This window comes from Bicyclus anynana, chromosome 3 (assembly GCF_947172395.1).
Source record: "Bicyclus anynana chromosome 3, ilBicAnyn1.1, whole genome shotgun sequence".
NCBI classification, from domain to species: domain Eukaryota; kingdom Metazoa; phylum Arthropoda; class Insecta; order Lepidoptera; family Nymphalidae; genus Bicyclus; species Bicyclus anynana.
This window is the reverse complement of record NC_069085.1, coordinates 18321176-18348381: the sequence shown is the minus strand read 5'-3', so window position 1 is coordinate 18348381 and position 27206 is coordinate 18321176. Positions and strand designations below refer to the sequence as shown.

The 27206-nt window shown below is 37.0% G+C and overlaps 1 protein-coding gene across 2 annotated transcripts; it reads right to left on the bottom strand.

Annotated features, from left to right (window-relative positions):
* Positions 1-201: 201 nt before the first annotated feature.
* Positions 202-26834, bottom strand: LOC112049326 (ras-related protein Rab-5B). Of its 2 annotated transcripts, none has more exons than XM_024087177.2 (6): positions 26643-26834; positions 22483-22733; positions 19307-19379; positions 7844-8060; positions 6819-6931; positions 202-6614 (listed from the first exon to the last, which is right to left on the bottom strand). In XM_024087177.2, the coding sequence occupies exons 2-5, from the start codon at positions 22728-22730 to the stop codon at positions 6828-6830; spliced, it is 642 nt and encodes a 213-aa protein (XP_023942945.1). In that variant the 5' UTR covers positions 22731-22733; positions 26643-26834; the 3' UTR covers positions 202-6614; positions 6819-6827. The 2 variants fall into 2 exon arrangements, with proteins under 2 accessions (XP_023942945.1, XP_023942944.1); XM_024087176.2 differs by lacking the exon at positions 26643-26834 and adding an exon at positions 26105-26502.
* Positions 26835-27206: the final 372 nt, after the last annotated feature.

Sequence of the window (27206 nt, the reverse complement as noted above, 5' to 3'; positions counted from 1 at the left end):
CATTTTGATGAAAAAGATGATCCAGAAGCCGCTATTTTCTTTGCCGTACCTAATTTCACATTTGCTGGTATAAGGGTCTAAAATTCAACACATTATGTAGAAGGAAACCAAACCTACATTATTTTCCTTAGAGATAAACAAAAATTTTCCAAATTAGGAACAAAGGCAGGTAAAGCAATAAGGTGGAAGTAAAACAAAAAATCAACTATAATATAATAATATATTATTTAAAGTATACATATAAAAACGGGATCGTGGTGATAATTCAATTAAACACCAAACCTAAACTAAATTGACAGCTGTATGTGCCATCCTTTTCAATGAAGAAAAGTAAAAAATATGACTTGAATGTCGTAAAAAATTACATCGTAGAACACCAGGCAGTTTAGTTTAGAATTCGTGTACAATCGAATTGGGACCAATTCTCAATTAATTAATTTATGTGGTTAGATTCATATAGAATACCAAAGAAAAGCCAGCTGAGACAATTGGTATTCTGTCCTCTCTCGCATTTTTAATTTTTAGAATTCTTAATTTATTGGCTTTACTTTTGATTTTATATGACCAAAATTACTATAGAAACCTTTATACAGCCAGACGTTGAACTAGACTCAAATTCTAGTATTTTGAGTTCCAGCCATTTTTTTTCTATCATGTCCTATGATTTCTTTACTTAGTATCGTATAAAGCACTGACATAACGATTATTTTAGAATATTATCACAACTATTAAAATTGTGATTTTTTTTGTTATATATTACACATTATTACTGATTTTTATTTAGCAGTAAATTTTAGTTTTTTTTTATATAACTTACACAGCGATTTAATTTAACCCAACCGTAAAACTATATATTATGTATAATATATTAACAACTAAAAATTACTTTACTACAATATTAGAACAATATATTTATGATGATGATGGTGATCATTACGATGATTTTTTGTTGTTGTTTTTTTTTAATTTACAACTTTTCATGACAATTTAAATGCAATTTACACGAGTGCTATGTCGTTCGAAAGCAATCAACGGTAAGTAGGTACAATCCGCTACAGAACTATCTGTATACGCAAATATAGACATATGTTGTTGCACAGCTAGTTGGTCAGATCAAAGATGCTGTAGAATAATTGAGAGATTCTCAGCAGGTTATAACAAAATCACAGCTGGGGATATTGAGTCTATACTAATGCCTAGTTCGGACTACTTCAGTATTTTAGTTAGAGTACGAACGATTTTTGGGCGGTAAATCCAAAAATTGTTCGTACTCCACTAAAACCCTAAAGTAGTCCGAACTAGGGATTAAAAATGTTGGGATAAGTACTAGTATAGAACTATCCACAATGTCAATTAAATAAGACTCGGACCAATTACCTTCTATACTACCTGTCTCGCTAGAGGATATAGTTATAGTTTTGACACCTGTCAAAAGTATACGCGTATGATCATATTCAAACGTGTTCATAAATACTGCGTCTATAGAATCGATATTTCATTGTGTTTAAATTACAGGTGTGTGTATCTCGATTTAAAATTGATAAGTAGTTTCGTTTAGTGTTTTTATTGGTGTTAAATATTTTCGATGTGCGAATTCATCCCTTTCAAAAAAACGACAGTTTTGTTGGCGAATTTGAGTACGATAAAAGTCTAATAGAAGGTAATTGCTTTGAGCCCAGCCTTATGAATCAACCAAAAACCAAGTTCTTCAACCAACTTGAGGGAAACCCGTTTGATATTATATGTATATGGATGTAAATATCTTCCATACAAACCAACGCAATGGTGCGACCAACTGGTTGTTCTAATATATCTGTTATTTGTATGACAAAAAGATGAGGTTATTCATAATTCTATATATCAGACAGCTTAATAACACGCGCGCGGCACGCTATATAGTATATATACGTACGTACAATTACTACACATACCCACTTTGTATGAAAATCTACTAACAGAATAAGGAGCCAGACGATAAAATAAAATGAAAAATATTATATCCAAATAATATTATAATTATAATTTCTTTATAATACAATAAACAATTTATTTCATACAATTCATACATTATGAGCGGTTCAACATTTTAGAATTTAGGACATTTCTAATATCTTCATGCTTGCCGAGTACCACCAACTAGCCCAAAAGATTATTAACATTTAAATCATTATCAAGCTGTATACAGCTTTTGTTCTGCTAATATATATAAGCTGCAACTCTGTATTCTAGTTGTGGGACGAGTGTATACAAAAGAATGGTATGATGGTCTAAGATCAGGCATTAGAAATATATACCCTCATCTGTTATTCATTAGTGATACATATATGATAGACAATGTTCACTCACTGTGACACATTGCAAATATGTTGCCTAAAAAACAGCGGCCAAACACATTTTTCATACAAAATCCAGGAAACCATGAAAGTTTAATTAAGCTTAAAATGAGCTTTCATTTAACATGTTAGACGACTGAAAAACTGATGAGGGTATATAATTAACATGACTGTTTATATCTGGCAACCCCACAGTTGCAGTGTGAAAGCAAGCAACCTTTACTTTTTTAATTCTTGATTCTTTAAAATTAACCAATGAGGGAAGGAAATTAAATTAATTAAAAAATAATAATAATTTAACACTATTTGCAATTTAAATAAGCAACCTGTGTGCAACGTGTCAATGTGAATATTTTCTATTATCTAATTCTTATCCCAATTATATACCAGATGAGGGTAGATATTTCTTATGCCGGCTCTTGTACTATAATATATAACCGTCATACAGCTGCAACTTGTGACTATGTTCTGGACGAGTGTATACAAAAGAATGGTGTTTGTATGAGTCAACACTTACAATGAGTCTCAGTACTGGTGTACGAAAGATACAATCAAATGCGATGCGTCCTAAGCATTTTATACCTTCCATTTGCGCACACAAACAAAACTCACGTTTTTAACAACTCCTAACGGAGACGTGCAGGAAATGGAGCAATCTGATTGGTGGAAGATGATGTAATAAAGACATCACGTGATCTTCTATTCATTTGATTGGTCGATTGATTGATCGATGATTCGTTCATTTCTAATACGTGACAAATGCGCGTACAGGCCAGCTATACGAGATAACAGGGCGTGGAAAAGGGATAACACTAAATTACAATGCATTTTTTGAAGGAACAGTCGTAATACTACGACTTAAATTCAAAAAGTAGTTTAAATATGAGGAATTATTTTTTATTATTGACTATTACTAAATTACTCATTGTATACAGTCTCACCTGACTACTGACAAGTGTCATTGACTTATCAGAGGGCAGGTAAAATCAATGAAAAAACCCAAGAAAGTCAGAAAGTTTATCGAAATGTTCAAGCACTAGATGTAAGTCTTGTACGACTTAATTCCTTAAATTGTTCTGATGAAGATGCAGACTAAACTAGCGTTGATCATCAGTGAGCACGGTTGCATTGCTATAATCTGTTATCACTATTTATATGTACCACCGAACATTGCGAGGCGCGCCGGGCGCGTACACTAGTGTGTGAAATTCCGTCACCACATTCAACCTGTATAATGCAGGTCATATTGTATAACAACGTAGTTCTTGTTCTGTGCACTCAGTGCAGAACAACTCAATCACCACAGAATATGACTATTAGAACAACGTGACACATTGTTCCGATTTATTAACAGGGTGATGTAACAACTGTGCGTCAGACACGCATATTGTTCTAAATATTGTACAAAGAACAATGTGACACTTTGTCCAGAATTAATTTGAGAACAATGTAACACTGTTCCGACCATTGATCTTATAACAGAACAATCTGTTCTGATAACTACAATGCCAAAAAGCACAATGTTACACTGTTCTGATAACTCATATGTCAATAGCACGATATGACACTGTTCTGACAACTAATAAGTCATTAGCACAATGTGACACTGTTCTGACAATAAATCTATCAAGAGTATCAATGTAACACTGTTGTGACCACTGATCTTTCAAAAGAATGATGTAACACTGATCAATAATGTGTCAAAAGCACAATGTGTCACTGTTCTCACAACTAATCTGTCCAGAGAACAATATAACATTGTTCTGACCACTAAATCCGTCAATAGAAAATATGTTCTGACCGCTAAACTGCCTAGAACTCATATAGAATACGTCTAATCAACCTTACCGTAACATACAACGCTATGGAAATTATAAATCTGAAGTGATCTTAAGCTAAGGAAAAACAACGCCGATCGCCTATATAACTTGATACAAATAAAATTTTTAAAGTATAATATTTAATATTTATATTCTTTACTCGTTACATAATGACACGGGTGCACTTGCAACACGACACGACACGACGCGACGCGACGCCACGAATGTTCAATCAAAATAAATATTAATATTTTATATGAAAGACTTTACCAACATGTCTACCTAAGATACGCATGACCAAGAGATAGGTTTATTTACGTACCGCACTCTCTTTCTTAGCGATTATACAGGGTGCTCGGGAGTGTTTCCCATAACTTTAAGGTGTTGACGAGTCCACTTAACGGAGTCGAACTGCATAAGTAATATTTATTTAACTAAAAAATAAAAAAAACTATTAATGTTTTCATACAAAATAATTCAAATAATTCCGACTATCCATGTAACACACGCCTTTATCGATCCTTGCATTTTAAAATACATCGACGAGATATTGTAACTGGCACTCTGCACTAGTAAGCTACTTCATGATATTTATCAAATAAAGTTTGGCTAGGTTATAATATAAGGATGCGATATAAGGGACACAATTTAAAATCTATTTACAAAAGAAATATTTTTTTACTCCGAAATATATATATAGAATACATGTTCCTTAGACATGTTTTAATTAATTGTCCTTAAAGAATATAACCCTAGAGTTATGGCAAATACTCCCGAGCACCCTGTATAGACAATTATCTCTTGGCTCGCATTTGAGGGTAGTATAGACATGAAAAATATTAATATTTCACTTGTGGCGTGTCGTGGTCAGTGGCGTGTTACCAACGTGTGTCCAGCTTTACAAATAAGTTCATGTAATCCTAGACATTATATTTAGCATGTATTTGTTTACACTTTGCCAGCGCGCACCTCACTAATAGACACTACGCTACGTCATAATGCTAGGAGCACACCTACAACACACCACGCGACGCCATCCCTTTTGACAAGGACGACATCACAATATGCTTATAAAGTTTACCAGACATAAAATATATAACATGTATTAAGTTTTGATTATATTAAACGCATCGCGCGACGTGTTATAAGTGTGCCAGTGTCTTAAAAACCCGTAAAATTACACTAGGGAGCTTAAGGTATTTTTCTCCTTTCTAAATCTCATGAATTAACAATGTTTTTAACACTATCCCTAATGTAATCTTAGGATTTACTATTATAAATAAATCGTAATTTGATTAAAAAAGCAATAGATTATTTAAATTAATTAAAAGATATAGTAGCAATATATTACAAATAATAATATAAAAAAATCCAGCCGCAAAATTATACAAAAATAATAAAGTATGACTAATTAAATAATCAAATAATTTCAATGTAGAACTAATTATTTAGTTCAATCAATAGATTAATTACAAATAAGATTAACATATTATTTTCCCAACCCCCACATTTCATACTAAACGTTGTAATAAAAAAAAGAATTACCAAAACAATAAGTGATTATTTCATTAAAATCTAGCAATTTTAACACGTTACAATTACACATACTTTCGACATATTGCAATATGCCATATTTGGCGAACATTTGGCCAACGCACCGCAAATATTGGTTAGACCAATATTGACAACTATGACGTCACTATACGAACGTTAACACACTGAGACAATATGGAATATGTATATTGTATTTCTTATTTATCAGTAAAATTGTGAGATAAAATATCATTCTACTTTTATTTACTTTCAATAGACAAGTAAAACATGGATGACAGATGAGCACAGGTCCAATAAATTACTTATCCTTACTAACATTTGTCATAATGTCTAAGCAATTCAGCATTTAAAATACTGTCTAACTTTAAGCAAACACCACCATTTTAGCGCGCAATGGGAATGTGGCCTGTGACGTCACAAATGTCAAATGACACTATCTATTGGTTGCTTGAACTTGTTAACGTGGAAAATTGACACTTTTCGAACGAACCAATAGCAAATGTTTCACTATTATTAATATTCTCGGGTTATACTAACCCATAATTTAAATTGAGGATATTAAAAAAAATATTGTTGTTGTGAGTATAACGAAAGGAATACAAAGTAAAATATCTGGTCTTACCTAATCTGAATCATATTCCATATTGTTTACAAATTTAAAAATACGTTCAGAAATAGCCCATGTGTCTACCGCGAGAAATGTAAATCGGCCAAGGGGTTTAAGCCAATGTTGGCCAAACGCCACCAATGTCCGCTCGCTGTGGTGTCGTGTTGGAGCCAATGTTTGTACGTCGGCGGTGGCGGTCGTAGTGTCTATTAGTGTCGGGGCGCGGTCGTGTCGGCGATAATTCATTATAAATAGCCTACCTCAGCCCCCGCGCGCGCCCTCGCCCTTATGCGATGTTGTCTGGAAAATAGAAAATATATCTCTATAGATCACAGAATACAGAATACAGAAGAGAACAATTATGAAGAATGAGTCTTAACAAGCCGCGTGAAACCCTAAACTCACGCGCGTCTACTTGACATCCGCGTTATGTTGCTATTGGCTTAAAAGGGCTAGAACCCAGATCCGTAAAGCTTATTATTAAAAAACAAATAGCCAGCTCACCTGCGGGTATCACTTGCAGCAGGAGGAGGAGCGCGGCGCGTCCGCGTCGTTGAGGCGCCGCGCGCCGCCCGCCGCGCCGCCGCCCGCGCTCTCGCTCTTTGGTAACTTGTTCGCTGCAACAGACACGAACATGAGATTAACTTGCTTAAATAAAAATATAACACATACAGCTTTACACGTGATCGAATTATCATTTGCATATGAAACTAAGATAGATAGAAATAAATAAAGATACGGTCGAAAATATGGTCCTCCGAGCCGGATTTGTGCTAATATCAACACAAAAACACACGTTTTTTATGTTTTCATGTTTGGTGACATGATGTCCATTTTTGAAGACTAACAAATTAGATCAACAGCTTCTCTATCCCCCGGAAAAGAAGCATCTTGCAGTGGCACAGTAATAAGAATGTTTTCCTCTATACAACGCAAAACAGAGGCATCGCCGTGTTCTTTCAAAAAACATGGCGATGCCTCTGTTTCAATCCGGAGCCATCCAATATGCACTGAGATTTTAGTAGAGAAGACTCACATAATTCCATTTATTCCCCCCAAGAAATCGGGTATAACTGGAGATTCACTTAATAAAAAAAAGGCGTCTTCTCTATCCAAACATACCATTCATCTTCAAACTAACAAAATTAAATAAAATGCGTTCTGTTCTCTTATGGGTATAATCTTCACAATGGTCTCAACGGCTAACATAAGACAAGGCTACTCATCGATACTGAGCCGTGACAGCCCTGCCTTCAATTTGGAGGGCGTAGGTTCGAATCCGGTCCACCTACAACTTTTAAAGAAATTAATTTTTTTTTTTTTAATTTTAAAAAATTAAATAAAAAAAAAATCACGTGTCTCAAACGGTTAAGGAAAAACATTGTAAGGAAACCTGTGTACCTGAGAATTTGCTTAATTCTCTACGTGTGTGCAGTCTCCCAATCCGTTGTGGACTATTAGTCTAGCCCCGCAGATTCTGAGAGGAGACCCGTGGTCAGCAGTAAGCCGAATACGGGTTGTCAACTCACCGATAGCTAGGAATATGTCGTTGACGTTCATGGCGGTCTTGGCGCTGGTCTCCATGAACAGCAGCCCGTTCTCGTCGGCGTACGCCTGCGCCTCCTCGAACTCGACCATGCGCTTGGCGGCCAGGTCGCTCTTGTTGCCCGCCAGAGCGATCACGATGGACGGCGACGCCTGCCGCTGCAGCTCCTTCACCCAGTTCTTCGCGCGACCGAATGTGTCCTGGAAAGTTATAGTAAGCGATTTATAACAACTGGACTCCTAAAGGGATTACATCCACGGTGAATAATCTTACAGATGTCTTGTGTACTTGCGTTGTACACAACAGTGTGTGCAGACAAATGTGGAAGAATCGGACAATCGTAGAAATGTTTTTATAAAATATGTTATAAGTTGTATACAGAAAGATACAGAATACACGGAAAAATAGGAAATATTAAATATAAATAAAATCCAGGCTCTTTAAGTAAAGAGCCTGGAGCCTTTGGCCGAAAGGGATAAGAGAAATTGTAGATACTCCTGATTGGATGAATACACGGTGAGTAATCTCACAGATGTGAACATGTCAAACTAGACAAATGTGGAAGAATAGGACAATCGTAGAAATGTTTTTACAGAAAGTTTTATACCTACATGGAAAAAATAGGAAAGATTTAATAAGAATAAAAACCAGGCCTGGTTTTTTTGCTGCAAAGCATAAGTAGATTATTTTTAATTCATAATTAAGTCCATTTATTTTAGTTGATATACATAACACAATCCCATATATGGTTGATTGCTAGAAGATAGCCATAACAGGCTAGTTTCACATTTATGTACAATATAAAAAAATATTGAAAATGTTCTTTGCACAGCAAGACCTACACAACTGAAATGGTTAAATTCGCTAGTCACGATAGGTTTTTGAAATTTATATTTAATAGGTTGTGCAGAATCAATTCATGACTCATAAAATAAATCTGTGTTATTCTTTCTAGCAATTGATACAAGTGTTATTGATCTATTCGCAGCGGGCTTTGCCCTGCAAGAATGTACGAACTATCGGCGAATGGCCCACTGGTTGATAACGTATCACTGTCGGTCTGTCTGTGCGTTATAAAAACAATGCGCTCGAAATAGTAAACAATTAATTATGTTACACTGAACTCGTTAAGTATTTTGTAGGCTTTTTTATGTGTCAGTCATCCTGGAGATACGAAGTTGGTAATGTTACACCCTTTTACATCGGAGTTTTTTTTTTTTTATTATTCTTTACAAGTTAGCCCTTGACTACAATCTCACCTGATGGTAAGTGATGATGCAGTCTGATGATGGAAGCGGGCTAACTTGTTAGGAGGAGGATGAAAATCCACACCCCTTTCGGTTTCTACACGGCATCGTACCGGAACGCTAAGTCGCTTGGCGGTACGTCTTTGCCGGTAGGGTGGTAACTAGCCACGGCCGAAGCCTCCCACCAGCCAAAAGAGTATATTAACCCATTGATTCTGGTAGACAAAATCCCTACAAATTGATCCTTGTATGAAAAACACTTTTATTAAATTCAGGACAATATAAATTGGGAATGCCCAATTGCCCAGGCCTACCCTAACCACCCGGTAGTTTACTTATATCTAAAAAAAACTTGACTAGGCTGACAATATCTTAAAAAAGAAAGAAAAATTCATTATTTCATATAGCCTGACCCAGGATTCGAACCAAGGACTCGTGTTCCGAACCACATAAGTTAACCACTGGACTAACGATGAAGTTGCTACAGAATAGTAAGTGTAATTCACGAACTTATTGAGGTCACATGATTCCTGCAATGGCAGACATCCGTGACACATGTGATATCATCACATACTATTGATCTGTGATGACATACGAGGCAGACTGAGAATAACTGAAATTCCATTTGACAGTCCACAACTGTACCAGCCTGCAGCGTCGAAGAGTTCATACAAGCCGATTCGCGACGGGTTACCTTTTAAATATCCATACATACATATCCATTGTTGTAATGAATATAAAATAATTATATATGTATGAGAAACGGGAGTTTGGAGGAGTTGTGGAGTATCACGCGATATGAATTTCCGGAATTGAATTTCTTACGGGACGGCTTGTCTTCATCAAAATTCCATCCTTCGCCACTGCCAGCCTGTAGCGGGCCGTTAGACAATTTTAACAGCCCGCTACTATACTATACTTGAAAATAAGCTCTCAGTGTACGCATGGGTTTGCCTGCACTGTACTGTCTTAAAATTCCCAGCTCTGATCAACCTAATCCTATAATTTCTAAATTGGCTCAGGTCTAATCCAGTGGTAGGCATCGTTAGTACCCAAACGGCAAAGACGTGCTGCCAAACTGTTGAGCGTCCCGGTAAGATCCCACGTAAAAACCGTCATATGGGTAGAAAATAAACTTGTTGGTACCTCTTCCATCTTAGGACTACATCGTCACTTAACATCAAGTGAGAATAAGAAAAAAGAAAAAGAAGTTGCCAGATAAAATTGATTTACATATGACGTCACTAGTGCGTAATGTTTGTAGCGGCAGCAGTCTGCGCCGACCTTGAACTCGCGAAGACTTATGCGTGTAGCTAATGCGATTGTGCAGCCCACGCCCGCCGCGCCAACACTTGGGGGGGGGGGGGGGGCGGCGACCAAATACTGACTACATACGTGCGTATGCGAGCGGTTTCATACTGGCGTTTTTTTTTTCACGCGCGTGTCGGCGCGAATGTCTTTAGACCGGTCGGCTTGTGTCGTCACAAGCCGAGATAGTACGAAGTATTCCTTGAGTTAGGAGGGGAGTAGTGGGAGTCTGAGTGCTGGTTATATAGGCGACTAGCTCATTCTTGTCGTGGCGTTCGATCCGTTCACACTATTTATTGGATAATTTTTCATTGATTATTTTGGAATAGGCGAAGATAATAACTTGAATGGAGGAGTGTTATCTAGTTTTAAAAGACGTTTTAACCCTACGTCCAACGGTTGCAAGTCCGGGATTCCACTCAAGGTTATTCTGTGCCACATTAGGATTTATTGATAACGTTCTTGGTGGGAATTGTTAAACATAAAAGGCTTTCATTCGATAATTGTGTTTTGCTCTTTAGATGCGCTTCCGATGTGAATTTGTTTCCGAAACACGCTTAAATTCACTTTTCATAAAACCTGTAAGTCTTTATAATATAACCAAAGGGCCGTTCTAAGAGGCGAAGTCTGTATGTATTTAGCATTGTAATGAGGAATTGTATCGCAAATCGAATGTCAGCAATTACCGACAGCGCGGCTGAAGGTCACGGCCGAGCGATGGTCGGATCGCTTCCGATCTCGACACAACTCTGTTCGGGTATTGTGCGTTCAAAGCCTCTATAGTTCAGTGATATTGGAGCCGGGCTCATCACCGAGGGGTGGTGGTTCGATCCCCGCCCGATGGATTATCGTACGCACTTTTAGTTTTACGTTTTGACTGCCTCCGTGGCGCAGTGGTATGCGCAGTGGATTTATAAGACGATGGTCCTGGGTTTGATAAGGCTGCCGCAGAGAAAACTATCAGAAATATAATTTGAATAAAACTTGCGCTTTTCAAGTATCGCGATATCAAGTAAAACTCAAAATTCATTTATTAAATTTTGGTTTACAAGCACTTTTGAAACGTCAGGTAATGTTTTTAGACAATGGTGATAAAAAGTCAATAATTTTTTTTCTTTTAATATCGTTTTGGTATTTTTAATCTTCTTTTAAATTTTAACGATTTGCACATTTTTATGTTAATTACAAATCATTTATGTTATAGTACCTATGCATATGTACTTAAGGGAAGTAACTGGCCCTTAAGGCACGGGCTTACCTAGTTTAAGGGCAAGACGTCATTGCGATTCTATACTGAGTATTTCAACAAAACATCTCTTATTAATATTCTTATTCTTAATTAAAGTTACCAAGGTTCTAAACGCGCCTTGGTCCGAGAAAAGCCCACTACAAACTCAGCCAGGGGTTTTTTTTTTATAAAAAATCCTACCCTAGTCGTAACCTTAGTGCATGCCACCGAGTCGTAAGTATTCCGTGTAATAAGCCTACTTAGGGCTGCAACGCTTCGTACGTAGTTTCAAGTCGCTCTATTTACATTCTGTAAGCACGTAAATCAACTAAAAGATTTCAAATCACCGCGTAGCTACTAATGCATTTTAAAGTGCTTTTGGAAAAAAATAACATATATTTCAAAGGTAGTGAGGAAAGATATGTTATAAAATATGCCTTGACTTAAAAGCTTTACTTTTTAATAGCTTTAAGGGTTTTTAGTCGATATTTTTATGGGCTTTTCAAAAAAGTTAGCCAATGAAAAATGATTGACAAACAAACAGGCGGATTTCAAAATGCCTTAAAAAGTACTCTTAAAACCTACTTTTGACTACCAACATGAGAATGGAGTGGCATGAGGTATGAGCTACAAAACTAGAAATGTCCATCAAAAATAACTAATTGATTTTGCATAACTTTTAAATAAATAAAAAGGAAAAGTTATATTAATTAATTCCATCAAACAAACGTAGAATATATAAATATATTTATACACTTGTATACATAAGCCGTCAGCGAATTGAAGACAAACCAAATGCAACGCGTTATAAATTGCGACTTCATTTAACAAACTATATATACCGTTTATCTGCCTAGTTGGTTGGTTGGTTTCGAATCACAAGGTCCTGAGTTCGCATCCTGGGTCGGGTTACCTCCTGAGCTTTACTTTTGTCTAAGAAAATTTCAGCTAAAATTCTCAGCCCGGAGAAACACATCGTGAGGTATACTGCATGCCTGAGAATTTTCTCATTTTTCTACGTGTGAAATGCCTGCCAATCCGCATTTGGCCAGCGTGGTGGACTAAGGCCTAACCCCAGTCATTCTGCGAGGATATTCGTGCTCAACAGTGAGGCAAATAAATAATGATGACACACACACCATAAATAACCACCCTGCAGTTGGGTAAAAAAGCCTAAAATTGTTAGTATAACTGTCGCAATGAAGTCATAGTTCTATTATAGTGGCGCGTGGGTCGAAAATACCTGATTATCTAACCCTTGCGCAACCCGTATCATGCTTCACCACATTTAACGGCCAAGGGCGGAAAGATATACATTTCGCGTGCATCAACTGCGTGTTGTTCTAATGACGCATGAATGGGAATCAATTATTATGCTTTGTAAATGGTCTGGGTTCTATTCCAATTCATTCATAATCATGAACCTGTTCTTGATCGCCCGCTGCAGGCTTGCTCGCTCCTAGAGGAAGATATAGGAGCACAACAGACTTCCTCATTTCGGACTGTTATCAAAGATTTCGCGGATGTAATTCTAAACTATTATTATAGAGATAAGATTTGATATTTTGTTAGTTACGATATAACTTTGAAAAATCTTTTACTATTACCACAAGCTACATCTTCACCAAGTAACATGGGCTATTTTATCTCTGAATTACAACGGGATCGCAAATTACGCGTAATGAAGAGCGGGACTAAAAAGAAGCGAAGGACTAAGAGCGGGAAGAAGACTTGAGCTATGAACTATAATGGGTTCTTAAGTTTAGTTTGAAGACGTGATAACCCATACGAAGGGTCATATCCACATATGACCCTTGCCTTCGATTCCGAGGGGCATGCACTTACAACTTTTCAGTTATGTGCATTTTAAGAAATTAAATATCACGTGTCTCAAACGGTGAAGGAAAAACATCGTGAGGAAACCTGCATACCTGAGAATTTTCTTAATTCTCTTCGTATGTGAAGTCTGCCAATCCGCCAGCATGGTGTTGGTGGTTACTATTAGCCTAACCCCTCCCATTCTGAGAGGAGCCTCGTGCTTAACAATGAGCCGAATATATCGGTTGTTAATGAATGAATTAATTGAACCATGCAATCAAGGGTGCGGTCCCTGAATTCAATCACCGCACCCTTCGAATCGAAAGAGCAACAAAAAGCTGCTTAAATACAGGAATAAGCGTTGTGGTAGTACTTCCCCGGGCGAGCGAGCACTCAAAGATAAACAAACTTCTACAAAATTTTTGGAGTTGCCAAATTTTTGAGGTAAGTAGGTACATTTAAATAATTATTTAGACTATAAAATATCCATTAGTATATTATGCATATTAGCAAGTTGGATTTCCGGTTTTCTATATCGTATTTGTATGACAAACATACGCCTCTGACAAATCAATAAAATCCGAATCCTAATTCAGATGTAGTATAATACAAAGGTCAGTCACACAGCCGGTCCGATGTACCGCTACATAAAATAATGTTAAAGTAAAAAGCGCTCGATCGACATTTTACTGCTAAACTCGCTATTTTTGCTCGAAACGGTGACTTAATTTGCGAGAAATTGGTCGATTTTACGGAGATTTCAAGGATTTTTCAATATACGAGACTCAACATGTGCCTTTTTTAAGCCTTGACACATTTAAAGGGTTGTTATAAGTTTGCCTGCTGTATGGGACAGATTTTTATCGAGAAGTTGATTAAATGGGTTCAGCATGGCTGGTGGGAGGCTTCGGCCGTGGCTTATTACCCTACCGACAAAGACATGCCGCCAAGCAATTTAGCGTTCCGGTACGATGTCGTGTAGAAACCGAAAAGGGATGTGGATTTTCATCCTCCTCCTAACAAGTTAGTCCGATTCCATCTTAGATTGCATCATCACTTACCACCAGGTGAGATTGCAGTCAAGGTCTAATAACTTGTAAAGAATAGAAAAAGCAGTTTTCTGGATATCTATGTGAAAGTGAGGAAGAACCTCCGAATATTTTCAAATTCACCAAAGTGTATTCTGTGCTTTGATTATATAGATTCTTAGACATTTATGTTTGTTAGTCAGGACATAGTAGGGATTTTCAAATTTTTAAAATTTAACTCGTTTGCAATTTGCTCTCGTGTCCTTGCAAATAGAAGAAGACAAGAGAAGAGGAAGTCGAAGTCCAAAAAAGAGATGGTTGGAGTGTGTGAAAGAGGACATGTGTATAACATAAAATTTAAATTCTTGAAAGACTTCCGAAGGTCATGAAATTATTAATTAGATACTCTCTCGATCAATATTCTCTTCCAGTGCGTTTTAATTTGGGACCCCACTCGAGTATATTTGCAGACATTCAATTATTCTTCCCCAATTTCACCCTCCACAACTTTTAAACGGCTCAACCGATTTTCATCAAACATGTCTAAGAACTGCGCGCAAAAGTCACCTCTAATACAGAACAAACTATATTGTAATTCGTTCCTCAGTTCGGCAGCCATAGACCACAGACACGACTGACAGACAGACATACACGTAAAACTTATAACACCCCTCTTTTTGTGTCGATGGTTAAAAAGGAGTTAATAAATTGACGAATGGGAGAGATTGACATATTGTGCCGACCCCACATTAGTGGGGTAAGGAATAGGAAATAATGATTATGAAGAGGATCGATCTCACTGTATTCATCATCACCATTCCAGAATGTCACTAATTACCTAAGACACACTTGTTCAATCATAATCTACAAATGTCACTAAGTATTATAATAGAATCGAATATTATGTGTGCGCAGATCCTATTTCGTGTTGAAGTGCCGACAAAATAATTCATAAGTTTTATAATCACGCTAGGGAGTTATAACTACGTGTACTTACTTATATTAATTATTTTTTTATCTATACCGGTAACCATGCTAAGTTAGAAATTGATAGGGTAACAACAAAACTACTTATTTTTGTATTTAAAAGGCATAGAAGTAAAGTTTAACCTGTACAATACGTTCTTTAAATGTAAAATAATCTTTTTATTGAATAAAACAGACAATATTTAGCACTACGCATTTAACTGAGTTTATTTATTTGATTGGTGGGTGGAGGCTTCGGCCGTGACTAGTTACCACTCACCACCGACAAAGACGTACCGCCAGGCAATTTAGCGTTCCGGTACGATGTGTAAAAAACCGAAATGGGTGTAGATTTTCATCCTACTGCTAAGAAGTTAGCCCGCTTCTATCTTAGATTGCATCATCACTTACCATCAGGTGAGATTGTGGTCAAGGGCTACCTTGCAATGAATTATAAAAAAAATCGTCTCTGATGAACTAATCCACCTTTCAGGAGATCCAACGGCTGGTTCTGATTGTGCCTTGTCTAGACTGTTATTAAAGCTAGACACCGTGCAGTTGGATAAGCATTTAGCATATGAACGGCGTATGTACATGTTTTTTAGAAAAATAATTTTGTAACTGTTTCCTTAGTTTTACTTTAACTTTATTTAATTTTTTAATGTTTTGTAAATTTTGCTCTTATCAATCATGTGCAATCTATAAACAAGTTATTAAGTTGCCAATTGCGACAATTCTTTCATAGAAACGTCCAAAAATTCGCAATTCTGGTTACAACCAATTACAACGTTCGAAAAATAAAATTTCGTAGGAACCTATAAACTTAGGGCCCATACATATAAATAAAATTGTACGTAAACTCAACACTAATGTATTAGGTGTGCGCATCACCTTATTCATAGTGTTTGTTAGCTAAAGAAGGTCACATTAGCCAATTTTATTATCAAAACATACATTACTCTGTAAATATTTACGAGTTACGACAATAGAGAACAAATATCTCTGAAATATGAAAACACGACCTCCACAGCGTGCCCTCCAAACGTTTCAACCGTACTGAGTTGTCAAATTTGACGTCGCAAGCAATTACGATGTCAGTGTCACACAAAACATTCCGCATGCACTTTGTAGTATCGATTAATGTGTGAACTCTCACATTTTCCGGACACTCACTCCGATAGACTACAGGGAGAAACACGAGGGAGAGGCATACTCGTAGATAGAGTTTGGATAATTAAAGTACAAACTGAAGTCGACCGGCAAATTTAAAACAAAATGGAGGGTATTCCCAAAACAATAGTGCAAATATTTAAATAACTCAAGTTTGACGTTTTTTTAATCAAGAAATGTTGATTTTTTTTAGAATGTGCCGGGCGATTAAAGTCTCGACTTTCATTAGCCAAACTATATTTCAATAACAAGGCGTGTTTCACTTTAAATTATAGGGCCTCGTGTCACCGACGGATACTCGACTCTAACGAGCAACAACTAATATTCACTTACTATATTAAAACTTAATCATATTTAAAACTAAAAAACTAACTCGAAACACTACACCCAACACATACAATCATTTCTTTCTGTACAACGGCACACTATAAAATGTTATGGAACTTAGACGTAATGTAGTTGAAGAAAGTTACTATACAGTCGGTATTACTGTTTTTCTTGAGTTTTGGTTTGGTTTTGAGTTATACACAAGGTGCTTGTGGGAACAAGGTCACGTCCAGAAAAAATTAAAGTAGGTACTATCAAAACTTTCCCCTTGGTACCCATATCGAGGGATACACGAAAAGTAAACGATCCGTCATACCATCCAAACAAAACATATGTATAAAACTGTTGAAGTTTTGTACACGTTTTGTTTTGATAGTTGCCGAAGTTAAGTTTAGTTAAGTTAAAAAATATTGCAATTTAAAAAAAATATATTGTCAAATGTAAATGATATCAACATTTAGTCTAGCGACATGTCTGCGGTGTGCGACGCACACTTAAGCGGTCGACTCGATAATTTATACGTATTAAACACATTTATAATCACGCGAGGGAATTGAAAATATTACAACGTTATTATATGAGGTTAACGTACAGACGCGAGACATTGTCGCGCGCGGCGGCGACGCGGCGCCGGTGTGCGAATATGTTTATGATTTTAAATTCGTGACTCATCGCATGATAATGCCAGTGTTTTTCTCAGGTTTCAATAGATACAGGTCGCTGTGGACTGACATTAATCTGTCCAGTATACCTGCGACTAGGGTTGCCAGCTCGCCAAACCTAATGGCCGGACAGACCGGCTAGTTGGGTCAGACATTTGGGAATAAAAAATCCGGGCACCCTACATTTTTGAGGATTTTGTATCAGTAATCAAGCTTTTTATTACTACCAAAACTCTGATTAAATTGTAATAAATATGAATAATATTGAGTTAATCTATACTAATATTATAAAGCTAAAGAGTTTGTTTGTTTGAACGCACTAATCTCAGGAACTTCTGGTCCGATTTGACTAGCCTTCTATTCTTTCAGTGTTAAATAGCCCATTTATCGAGGAAGGCTATAGACTATATATTATCTCCGTATTCCTACAAAAACATCAGTTAAAATTAAATTCTTGATAAACATTCGACTCACCTGCGCTAGGCCACGCTCGTTTGCAAAATATAAAAAGCCTAACAAAAGCCGGACAAGCCGAACAAGCTAAACTGTTTATTTTGACCGGACACGCAAACAAAAAGCTTAACTATGTCCGGCATTATCCGGATGCCTGGCAACGCTACCTGCGACGCTGTTCTCCGTACGTCCTAATATTAAAAATGCGAATTTAAAATACGTGTTTGCTTCACGTCTGTATAAATCAGATCAAATCAAATTATTCAAGTAACTTTAAACAACAATTCTATCTTTAAGCACAATTACTATAGGTTTTCTATTCCCGAAAGACGGTTGCCTATAAATATAAAGCTTGGCAACTTCGTTCGTAACACTCCCGACGCGGGAGCTGGCCGGAGGGTGTGTAGCGATGAATGAAAAACCCACGACTGACGCACCTCACTTTCCCGCACGCACGATTTCACACCCGCGCAGTCTTTCCCCCCGTCGCCCGCATATCATGGGAGTGTCATCAACGAACTTGCCAGACGTAAAAATACGTAGGACGTAAAAATATTTAGATTGGTACAGAGGGAGACATGTCGCATAGAAACCTATTTACCAACAAACCGTTGCTCAGTAACCGCACTTGAAGGGTTGCTAGTCACTCGGTGTTTTACAAAATATATTTCGGAAAGTGTGCACAGGAGCTATTTTAGCTCGTACCTCCATCGAACTGATGGAGGTACGAGGAGGATCGAAAAGACTCCGGTAGGTTTCCATCCCTATGTCATCGACATGTCTAAAACTCGTATGAAGAGATTTGCTTCTTCGTTTCGTATACGCATGGCTAGGGTACGGAGCTCTCTCCCGAAGTCAGTATTTCCTAATTCTTACAACTTTGGACATCTTTAAGATAAGTGAATAGGCATCTTCTAGGCAAGCGTCTAGGTCTAGAGTAGGGGTAGGGTATGGTTAGGGTAGGGTTCGGTAGGGGTAAGGTAGAAGTAGGGTAGGGGTAAGGTTGAGTCCCTACTCATCCCCTGCGTGGTAGGGTAGCTGTAGAGTGGGAGCAGAGTAGAGGATCGCGGGCGTCCGCTAGTAAATAACTAAAGGAGCACCAGCAAAGGAAAAATGTTTAAAGAAGCATTTAAAATTCAGAAAGCTGCCCGTTCTATATTTGTACGGTTTTGGGTATAGGTACCAACAACCTCAAAAGCCTCAAATCATGTTGCATGCAATAAAGAACGTAACTCGTACCTGATTAGTGATGTCGTAGACTACGATGGCTGCCTGCGCGCCGCGGTAGTACATGGGCGCTAGACTGTGATACCTGCAAATTATACTCAGTTGTAACTTCACTAATATTTACCAATTTTTACCAAAGACCAATTAAGAAAACCTCAATCGGCCCAGCCGGGGATCGAACCCAGAGCTCCGCCATTAAATCCACCGCGTATACCACTGCGCCACGGAGGCCGTCAAGCTATACTAATACCACAGAATACATGTGTACAAGCTAATACTAGCTGGTACCCACGACTTCGCGCGAAATAAAGGTTTCTGCGTGAAAGAGCACCATCATAAAAATAAGTTTTTCGCAAATCTCGCAGGAACCATCATCTCTTTCGGGGCAACTTATGTGTTAATCTGGGATCTATTTTCTATAAATCTATTTACATAATCTATTTATAATATAAATTTCAGCTAAATCGGTTAAGTAATCGCGGCGTCGAAGAGTTACAATCTCGGGAAACCACGAATTTTCGGGGCAAAGAGTAATGTGGTAATCCAGGGCATTATCTATTCTTCATTTTAAATTTCAGCCAAATCGGTTCAGTAGTAGCGGCGTTAAAGAGTAACAAACATCTATGCAAACTTTCGCGTTTATAATATTAGTAGGATTATAAAGAGGAAAGATTTGTTTGTACGTTGTTTGCATTGAATATGCCCTGAAACTACTGAACCGATTTAAAAAATTCTCTCACTGTTAGGAAGCTACACTATCCCCGAGTGCTACAGGCTACATTTCATCCCTGTATACCTACGGGAACGGGAACCACGCGGGTGAAACCGCGCGGCGTCAGCTAGTTTACTAGAAATACAATATTGACGTAACAAAAATAAACTGTTGTGCACACGAGTATAGAATATAATTCAAGCCACGTGACGCTCAAAGTCGCAGTAGGTATAGATAGCTTGACCGTGAATCACAGTTAGCATTACTTTACAATACTTACTTACTTATGTTAACTATACCGACGCCCGTAACTTTGTCCGCGCGGATCTCGAGCACAGATTGACCGCATTTATAATATAACTGGCGGACCCAGTCAAGCTTCGCTTTGACTGATGTGCGCTTTTTCCCTACCCTTCCCTACTTCCACCCTACCACTGTGTGACGATTTTTAGCTTTCTACCATGAAAACTGCGAAAAGTCCCATAATTTCACCCCCTCTTTTAAAGGGTTGGGGGCGGATTTAAAAAAAAATGATACACGACAGACAAACGCCGTGAAAGACAGACACACACTTTCACATTAATAATATTAGTATGGAGGGCAGACGCCGCGCGGTTTCACCCGCGTGTTTCCCGTTCCCGTAGAAAGTACAGGGATAAAATATAGCCTATAGCGCTCGGGGATAGTTTAGCTTCCCAACAGTGAAAGAATTTTTCAAATCGGTTTAGTTTCACAGTCTATTCAAAGCAAACAAACAATTATTTCTTTATAATATTAGTATAGACTAACAAAATTCTAGACATAGACTAAGAAAAGTCGCGTATCTAGTTCACGTGCACGAGATACGAGCTTCTACAGCTCATCTTGATGGGAAAGGTTACTGGTAGAAGAGGCGTTGGTTTTGGTTTGGTTGGTTGGTTGCTGTGAAACATCAGAAAGTGGACCGGGATCGCGAACGCCGCACAATTATTTCGCCTCGCGAAGGGTAGAGAAGAGTTCAAGAAACTGACCAACCTTCGCTAGTCAGAGAGGCACCCTAAGAAAATGAAGATAATACTAACAGAGGGCACCGCGATTTCACTCGCGTAGTTCCCGTTTTCGTGGGATTCCGGGGATAAAATATGCCTATGTTACTCACTCATAATGAAGCTTTTCATCAGCGAATTTTTTTTTAAAATACACTCAAATCTTACGTCCATATAACATTAGTTATATATATCTAACATCCCCTTTTTTCTTCCAACTTAAGCAAAGAGGCCTCTTTAATGCAATACACGGGGATCGAACCCGATATACTCGTAGTAAGAGAGTAACAAATACTACGCCGCGCCTCGTCACGTGCCAACCCTTACCAGTACCAATAACCAGCCTACGTCACGACTGAGTTACGTATATAACAAAGCCTTTACAGCCTTTGCACGTTTAAGGATTACTCCATAATGACACGTGCTCAGAACTGGCGGATTGTCGATAATGATTCATGAAGCATTACTGATATACTGGCCCAAGCTGCGCACTAAGACATTTAGAGATGAGAGAAACACAAAACGTCGACCAATAGCAGCAGAATCAAACATTTAGCTCTCTTTGCAAATTTTACGTCATTTTCGGCAGTCAGATCCGCGAATAAATAAATTGGGTCACAATTATTTAATCCGCGAATAGTGAAAACGCGAATAAAGGAAACTTTTACTGTACCAATGAAATATCATTGGTGGACAATGTCTTTTCCTTTTTACAAGATATGACCTTGACACATGCTAGGCCTATTGATGTCATCTTTTTATATATATATAGTAGGTAACTAACGGACGACCGCGATTTCGTCCGCGAGAAAATCAGTGTAATCTTTCCTTGTATGTGACCATTTTTAGAAGATCATATGTGTATAGTAAGTTATCCTCAAAAGAATATGTCATCGCAGACATTTTGTAGATGTATATAAGAGAAATATTGATAAATTTGTTTATTCTTTTACATTTTATTAAAAAAAAACAAAACTTTATCTAAACTATTATAAAGAGGTAAAGTATGTAGTATTTATGGGTGTAAACTATGGATCTATAAAACCGATTTAGAAAAATATTTTACCACTAGAAAGCCACGTTATTTGTAAATGTCATAGGCTATTTTACCGCGTACTATCACGGGAACGGGAACTATTCCTGTGAAACTGCGAGGATTCGGCTACTTTAAATTCAATTTGGTATGAAATGACATTTCCTCCCTTCATTTCTAATTTGTTGGTTGTAAAAAATAGCACATTGTGTTTTGGTATGTAGTAACAGAGAGCCTATTGGGAGTTTTCAATATGAAAATATTGTGACGATCGCGTAAACGTAAACGCGAATTTATATGGAATTGAAACAGTTGTGCAGCAGTGCCACTAGATGGCACTATTTCAATTCCTTAAAAATTCGCGTTTACGTTTACGCGATCGTCACAATAACAAACTGCCACAGTAGTCAGTTCTCACCTCTCCTGCCCCGCCGTGTCCCATATCTCGAACTTGACGGTGGTGTCGTCAAGGCACAGCGTCTGCGTGAGGAAGGCGGCGCCGATGGTGCTCTCCTGGTACTCGTGGAACTGGCCCTTCACGAAGCGCAGCACCAGCGACGACTTGCCCACGGCCGACTCGCCCAGCAGCACCAACTTGAACTGGCACACTTTGGTCTGCGGCGCGCCGTTCGGCCTCTGCGCCGCGGCGTTTCTGTTCGTTGCCATGTCCTGCAAACGTACACACAGTTAAGCTATGGTTGTCTCATAGGAGTGCATGCACTCACACTTATATGGAAATGGGCCGGCCACATCTCAAGATATGTGGACAAAAGTGTGGACTATTGAAGCAACACGATGGAAAGGTCCATTAGGAAAAAGAAATGTAGGAAGACCAATCCGACGGTGGGCTGATGATATCATTCAGATAGCCGGAAACGAATGGATGAAATCTGGCAAAGACAGGGAGTTGTGGAAGAAGATGGAGGAGGCCTTTACCCTTTCAGGGGTCCATATTTAATAAGAACTTACTAACTAATATTACTAACATAATTTAAGAAAACTTGCTAACAGACTACTAACAACTTTTGAAATGTAATTTAGAAATGTAAATGTAAATATGGAATAAACGGCTTATTTATTATTATATCTCATAGGAGACACCCTGAGTGTCGTTCCGTCCTCTATCTTTATTTCAGCCTTCGGGTCTCATCAGGCGATGCTTCTGCGCTCGCCCAAACCCCCCGGTGACGCCGTAGTGGTCCCACATGGAGCCATCGGCACTTACTCAACACAAAAAAAATTAAGCTATGACGTAAGTTAAGTCACTTGGTGCAATGATGTGCCTAAATATTAAGTAAAGTAAATATCTTGGTAGAATTCAATACATATAAAAAAAATTCAACTGTCTATCTGTGATTTCAAAATAACCATGTTTTATTAACTTCTTAAAGTTATTTACACTATACAAAAATACAAATGAGATTTTTATTTAATTTTGTCTGGCTGTATGTCTAGAACGGCTGAACAATGATTTTAATGGGACATTCATTAGAGGGAGGTTTAGTTAGCAACATACAGATACTTTTTATTTTGTAAAATCCATAGTTTGATCGCAGGACTTGCGAAAAACTGAATTTGATGCGGAGGAAGTCACAGGTGACTGCTAGTAAATTGATAGGAAATTTTTTTACTATATAAGGGGTTTGTGGATTTTCATCATTCACCAAACAGGTTAGCCCGCTTCCATCATAGATTGCATCATCACTTACCATCAGGTGAGATTGTAGTCAAGGGTTAACTTGTAAAAAATAAAAAAGAACAATGATTTTTTACCAACTTCATTTGCTTAAAATTTATTTTACAATGGATCGCCACATATTTCTTTTATGGGGTGATAGGAGAGATCATTAGCTATACATGACTTTTTAGAGACTTTAAGACAACGTTTAATTTTGGTTATAAACAAAAAAAATCTCTATCCAAATAGCCTCAAAAAGACAAGAGTCTCAAAATCATTAAATTATGAACAAAATGTAAACTGTAAAGGTTCCCTTTCATATGCAGAACAACAATGAAAATACGAAGAGCAATAAAGTTTTATCATTAAATCTATTGTACTCGTTCCATGACAAACAAAGAAATCACATGACCTTGTTACTTGTTACCATAGGTAAGGTAGTAAGGTAATGTATCTCTTACTACTTTTTTACTTAAACACTGAAAAAATTGTTTATATTTAGAAGAAAGTTCAGTCTCTCTGGAGCCTAGAGCCTCAAGTCTTTTTTTCTTTTTAATAAATAAGAATGTTTACCATGTCTTTCTTTATCAATAAAAATGGTAAACAAAATAAAAATAAAACTTAGCTAAGTTTGTTGTAGGCTCATCTCTGACCAAGGTGCATTTGGAACCCTGATAACTTTAATTTTAAGTTTTCAACTTTAACTTCCATCATTATATAATGACATAACTTAATGTTACAAAAGTGCTTGTAAACTAAGCCTAATTGAAATCGAATCGAAGATAATTAATTTTGAATTTGAATTTGAATATGACCTGTATTATCAGTCCAAAATTCTATTTTTAGAAACAGGAACAACAATAGCCCTCAGGGATTCAACCCAAGACCCATCAGTGTTGACTCCAGCCCGGGTTTCACTATTCATTTAAAACTAATTAAATAACTAATACTCAATTTTTTTAACCAAAACGAGGAGGAGGTTACCAAATTTGTCGAAGTTTTTTTTTATAGTTAGCTATGACTTTTCCTTTCAAGTAACTAAGTAAAAATCACTGCTAGTAATGAAACCATAGGCAAGCAGGCAAGCATCAAACCCAGAACTTCACTGCTAGTAATGATACCATCGGCCAGCAGGAAAGCATCAAAATCAGAACTTCACAGACTGGGTCTCAGACCTAACCATGTTGCTATTTTTTGTTTTTACAATAAATATTAACTTAAATTATTACCTTAAAATACACCAAAGCTCTTAATATAGTCTTAGGAGCTATCTAAGCATAGTAGGAACTATTGTATTGGTCAATTGTGTGTGCTAACACACAAGTGCACTATTATCCTTTTCAGTTTAATGAAGAGAATGCAGAAACAGCACAGAGGTATTCCTTAAATGCTGACTTTTTGTGGCTTGTTTACAGCCTTGATCTCTCGAGTAAAAACTGAACCAACAAATCTAGAAGCTGTAAGGAATATTGTCAATAGCTAGTTAATGGTTGGTATGCATAACAACTGTATATTTTTGGAAAAATTAAGACAAAACTAGATAATGTCACAAACATTATCTCTGAAATTATTATTACTTTATATCATACACCAATAAGCATGAAATTACAGCTATAACTGATAAATGAAACAGATTTTATTTGATTTATGTGATGCTAATTATAGTACTTTACAGTCGTTCTATCAGCCAGGTCACATCCCAATAGCCCATAGTATCATAATATAATTGGCTAAGCATTGTTCTGTTATAATTTTACAAGTTGATAATTTATTTTTGATTATTAGAAGCTCTGGTTATCATATTTTGATTTTATACTTTTACTTTTTAACTGAATGTGTTACCTTACAAATAACATTGTCTTCCTACGACCACTCGTATGCACAGCATATAAACATAAAAACAATGTTTACCCGACAGATTTGTGAAACCTATGTAAGGTGAAGATTTTCATTCTAGATTATTTGCTTACATAGTACCAGAAAGAGTACACTGAACGATGCATACTGATTTACAATATCTATTTTGTTATTATTAATATGTTATTTTATATGATGTATCAAATTAAATGTTTTTATAACAAACCCAAATAAATTCTGGCTTACATCATCAAGAGAGACAGGCGTCAATTATATTGTTTTATTACTTTTCAATTATAATTGCTAATTATTACCAAAAAGTATTTGCTGATGTCTACTGGATACAACTTACAACATTAGTTAAATAGATTCCTTATTAAATTCTACTTCAAATAGGAAAATTCTAATTGGGAAGCCCTCCCAACAATAATAGGCAACATTTATCACAAAAAGTAATTGTTATTCAATAATCACAGATTAAAAATGTTTCAATGATAAAACTCACCATTTATCAGGGACACAAAAATACAATTTGCCACCATCGACGACACGTAGGTCCCGAAACGCCCATCAAATCGCGGCGATATCAGGGTTTCCCATGTAAACACAACCAACTCGGGCGACAAAACAATTGGGTGGAGAAAAAAAATCCTCAACAAAAACAAGATTCGTTATCTCTAATCGCGTATCTCAAGAATCACAAAGAAAACATGAACAATGGATTTGTATCGGCGATCATTTGACGCAGTTGCGGAACGGACGAGACGTTTCCACAAAACCGTCGGTCGCTGTCTCCAGTTGATGACTAACGGTGCCGCGGCAGCTCGTATCAGTCGCTTCCTTCGTCCTACTGAGTATGTCGCCTTCCGCGAAATCAGCTGTGCTTCACACGGCAGACTCCCACAAACAGACACCAACTTTACAACGCACGAAGCGACCAAACACACTATTATCCGACGTAATATTGCAGTAACTCCTCTGTACTGCACATTATTTGATAAAAATGACGCATTTACTAGATTAAAAGTATATGAAAGACGTACCCTCCCTGTTATTATATCGCCGTTGTACACTTTTTAGAGGGCGACTGATCCTCGCAAGGTCGCCGTGATTCCGATAATATCATTAATTACACACTTTCGAAGGATGAAATCATTAATTTAAATGCTAAGCTGGAAAATCTAGCACAGAAATGCGAAATGACCACGAACAAACATGGAAGCGAAAGAGCAAGCAAGACAATTCACAAAATCTTAAATCTTGTCTATGGTAAACTTTCATAAAACTTTTCTTTGTACATAAAAATTATCAACAATAAAATATAATATAAAAAAAATATTATTAAATAATATAAATATAATATATGTATTTAAAAAACATAAAAAATTCTTGGACTTTACAATACAAGATGTCCTTAAAATAATAAATTACAGTTTTAAAAAATATATTTTGGTATCACGTTTGTAAAATCTAATGTAGAAAATGTACATTATTTTTGTATAATATATTTTAATTCTATTACAAAGAAAACAAATTTTAAAATGACTAAATTCCACTTCATATTAAACGCATATTTTTTACCTTTATATAAAATGGAACGTTATTTG

Coding starts and splice junctions, on each gene's coding strand:
- LOC112049326 (XM_024087176.2), bottom strand. Junction 8,061..19,306: donor TCTACGACATCACTAATCAG/GTACGAGTTACG, acceptor ATAACTTTCCAG/GACACATTCGGTCGCGCGAA. Junction 6,932..7,843: donor CGACATATTCCTAGCTATCG/GTGAGTTGACAA, acceptor TGTCTGTTGCAG/CGAACAAGTTACCAAAGAGC.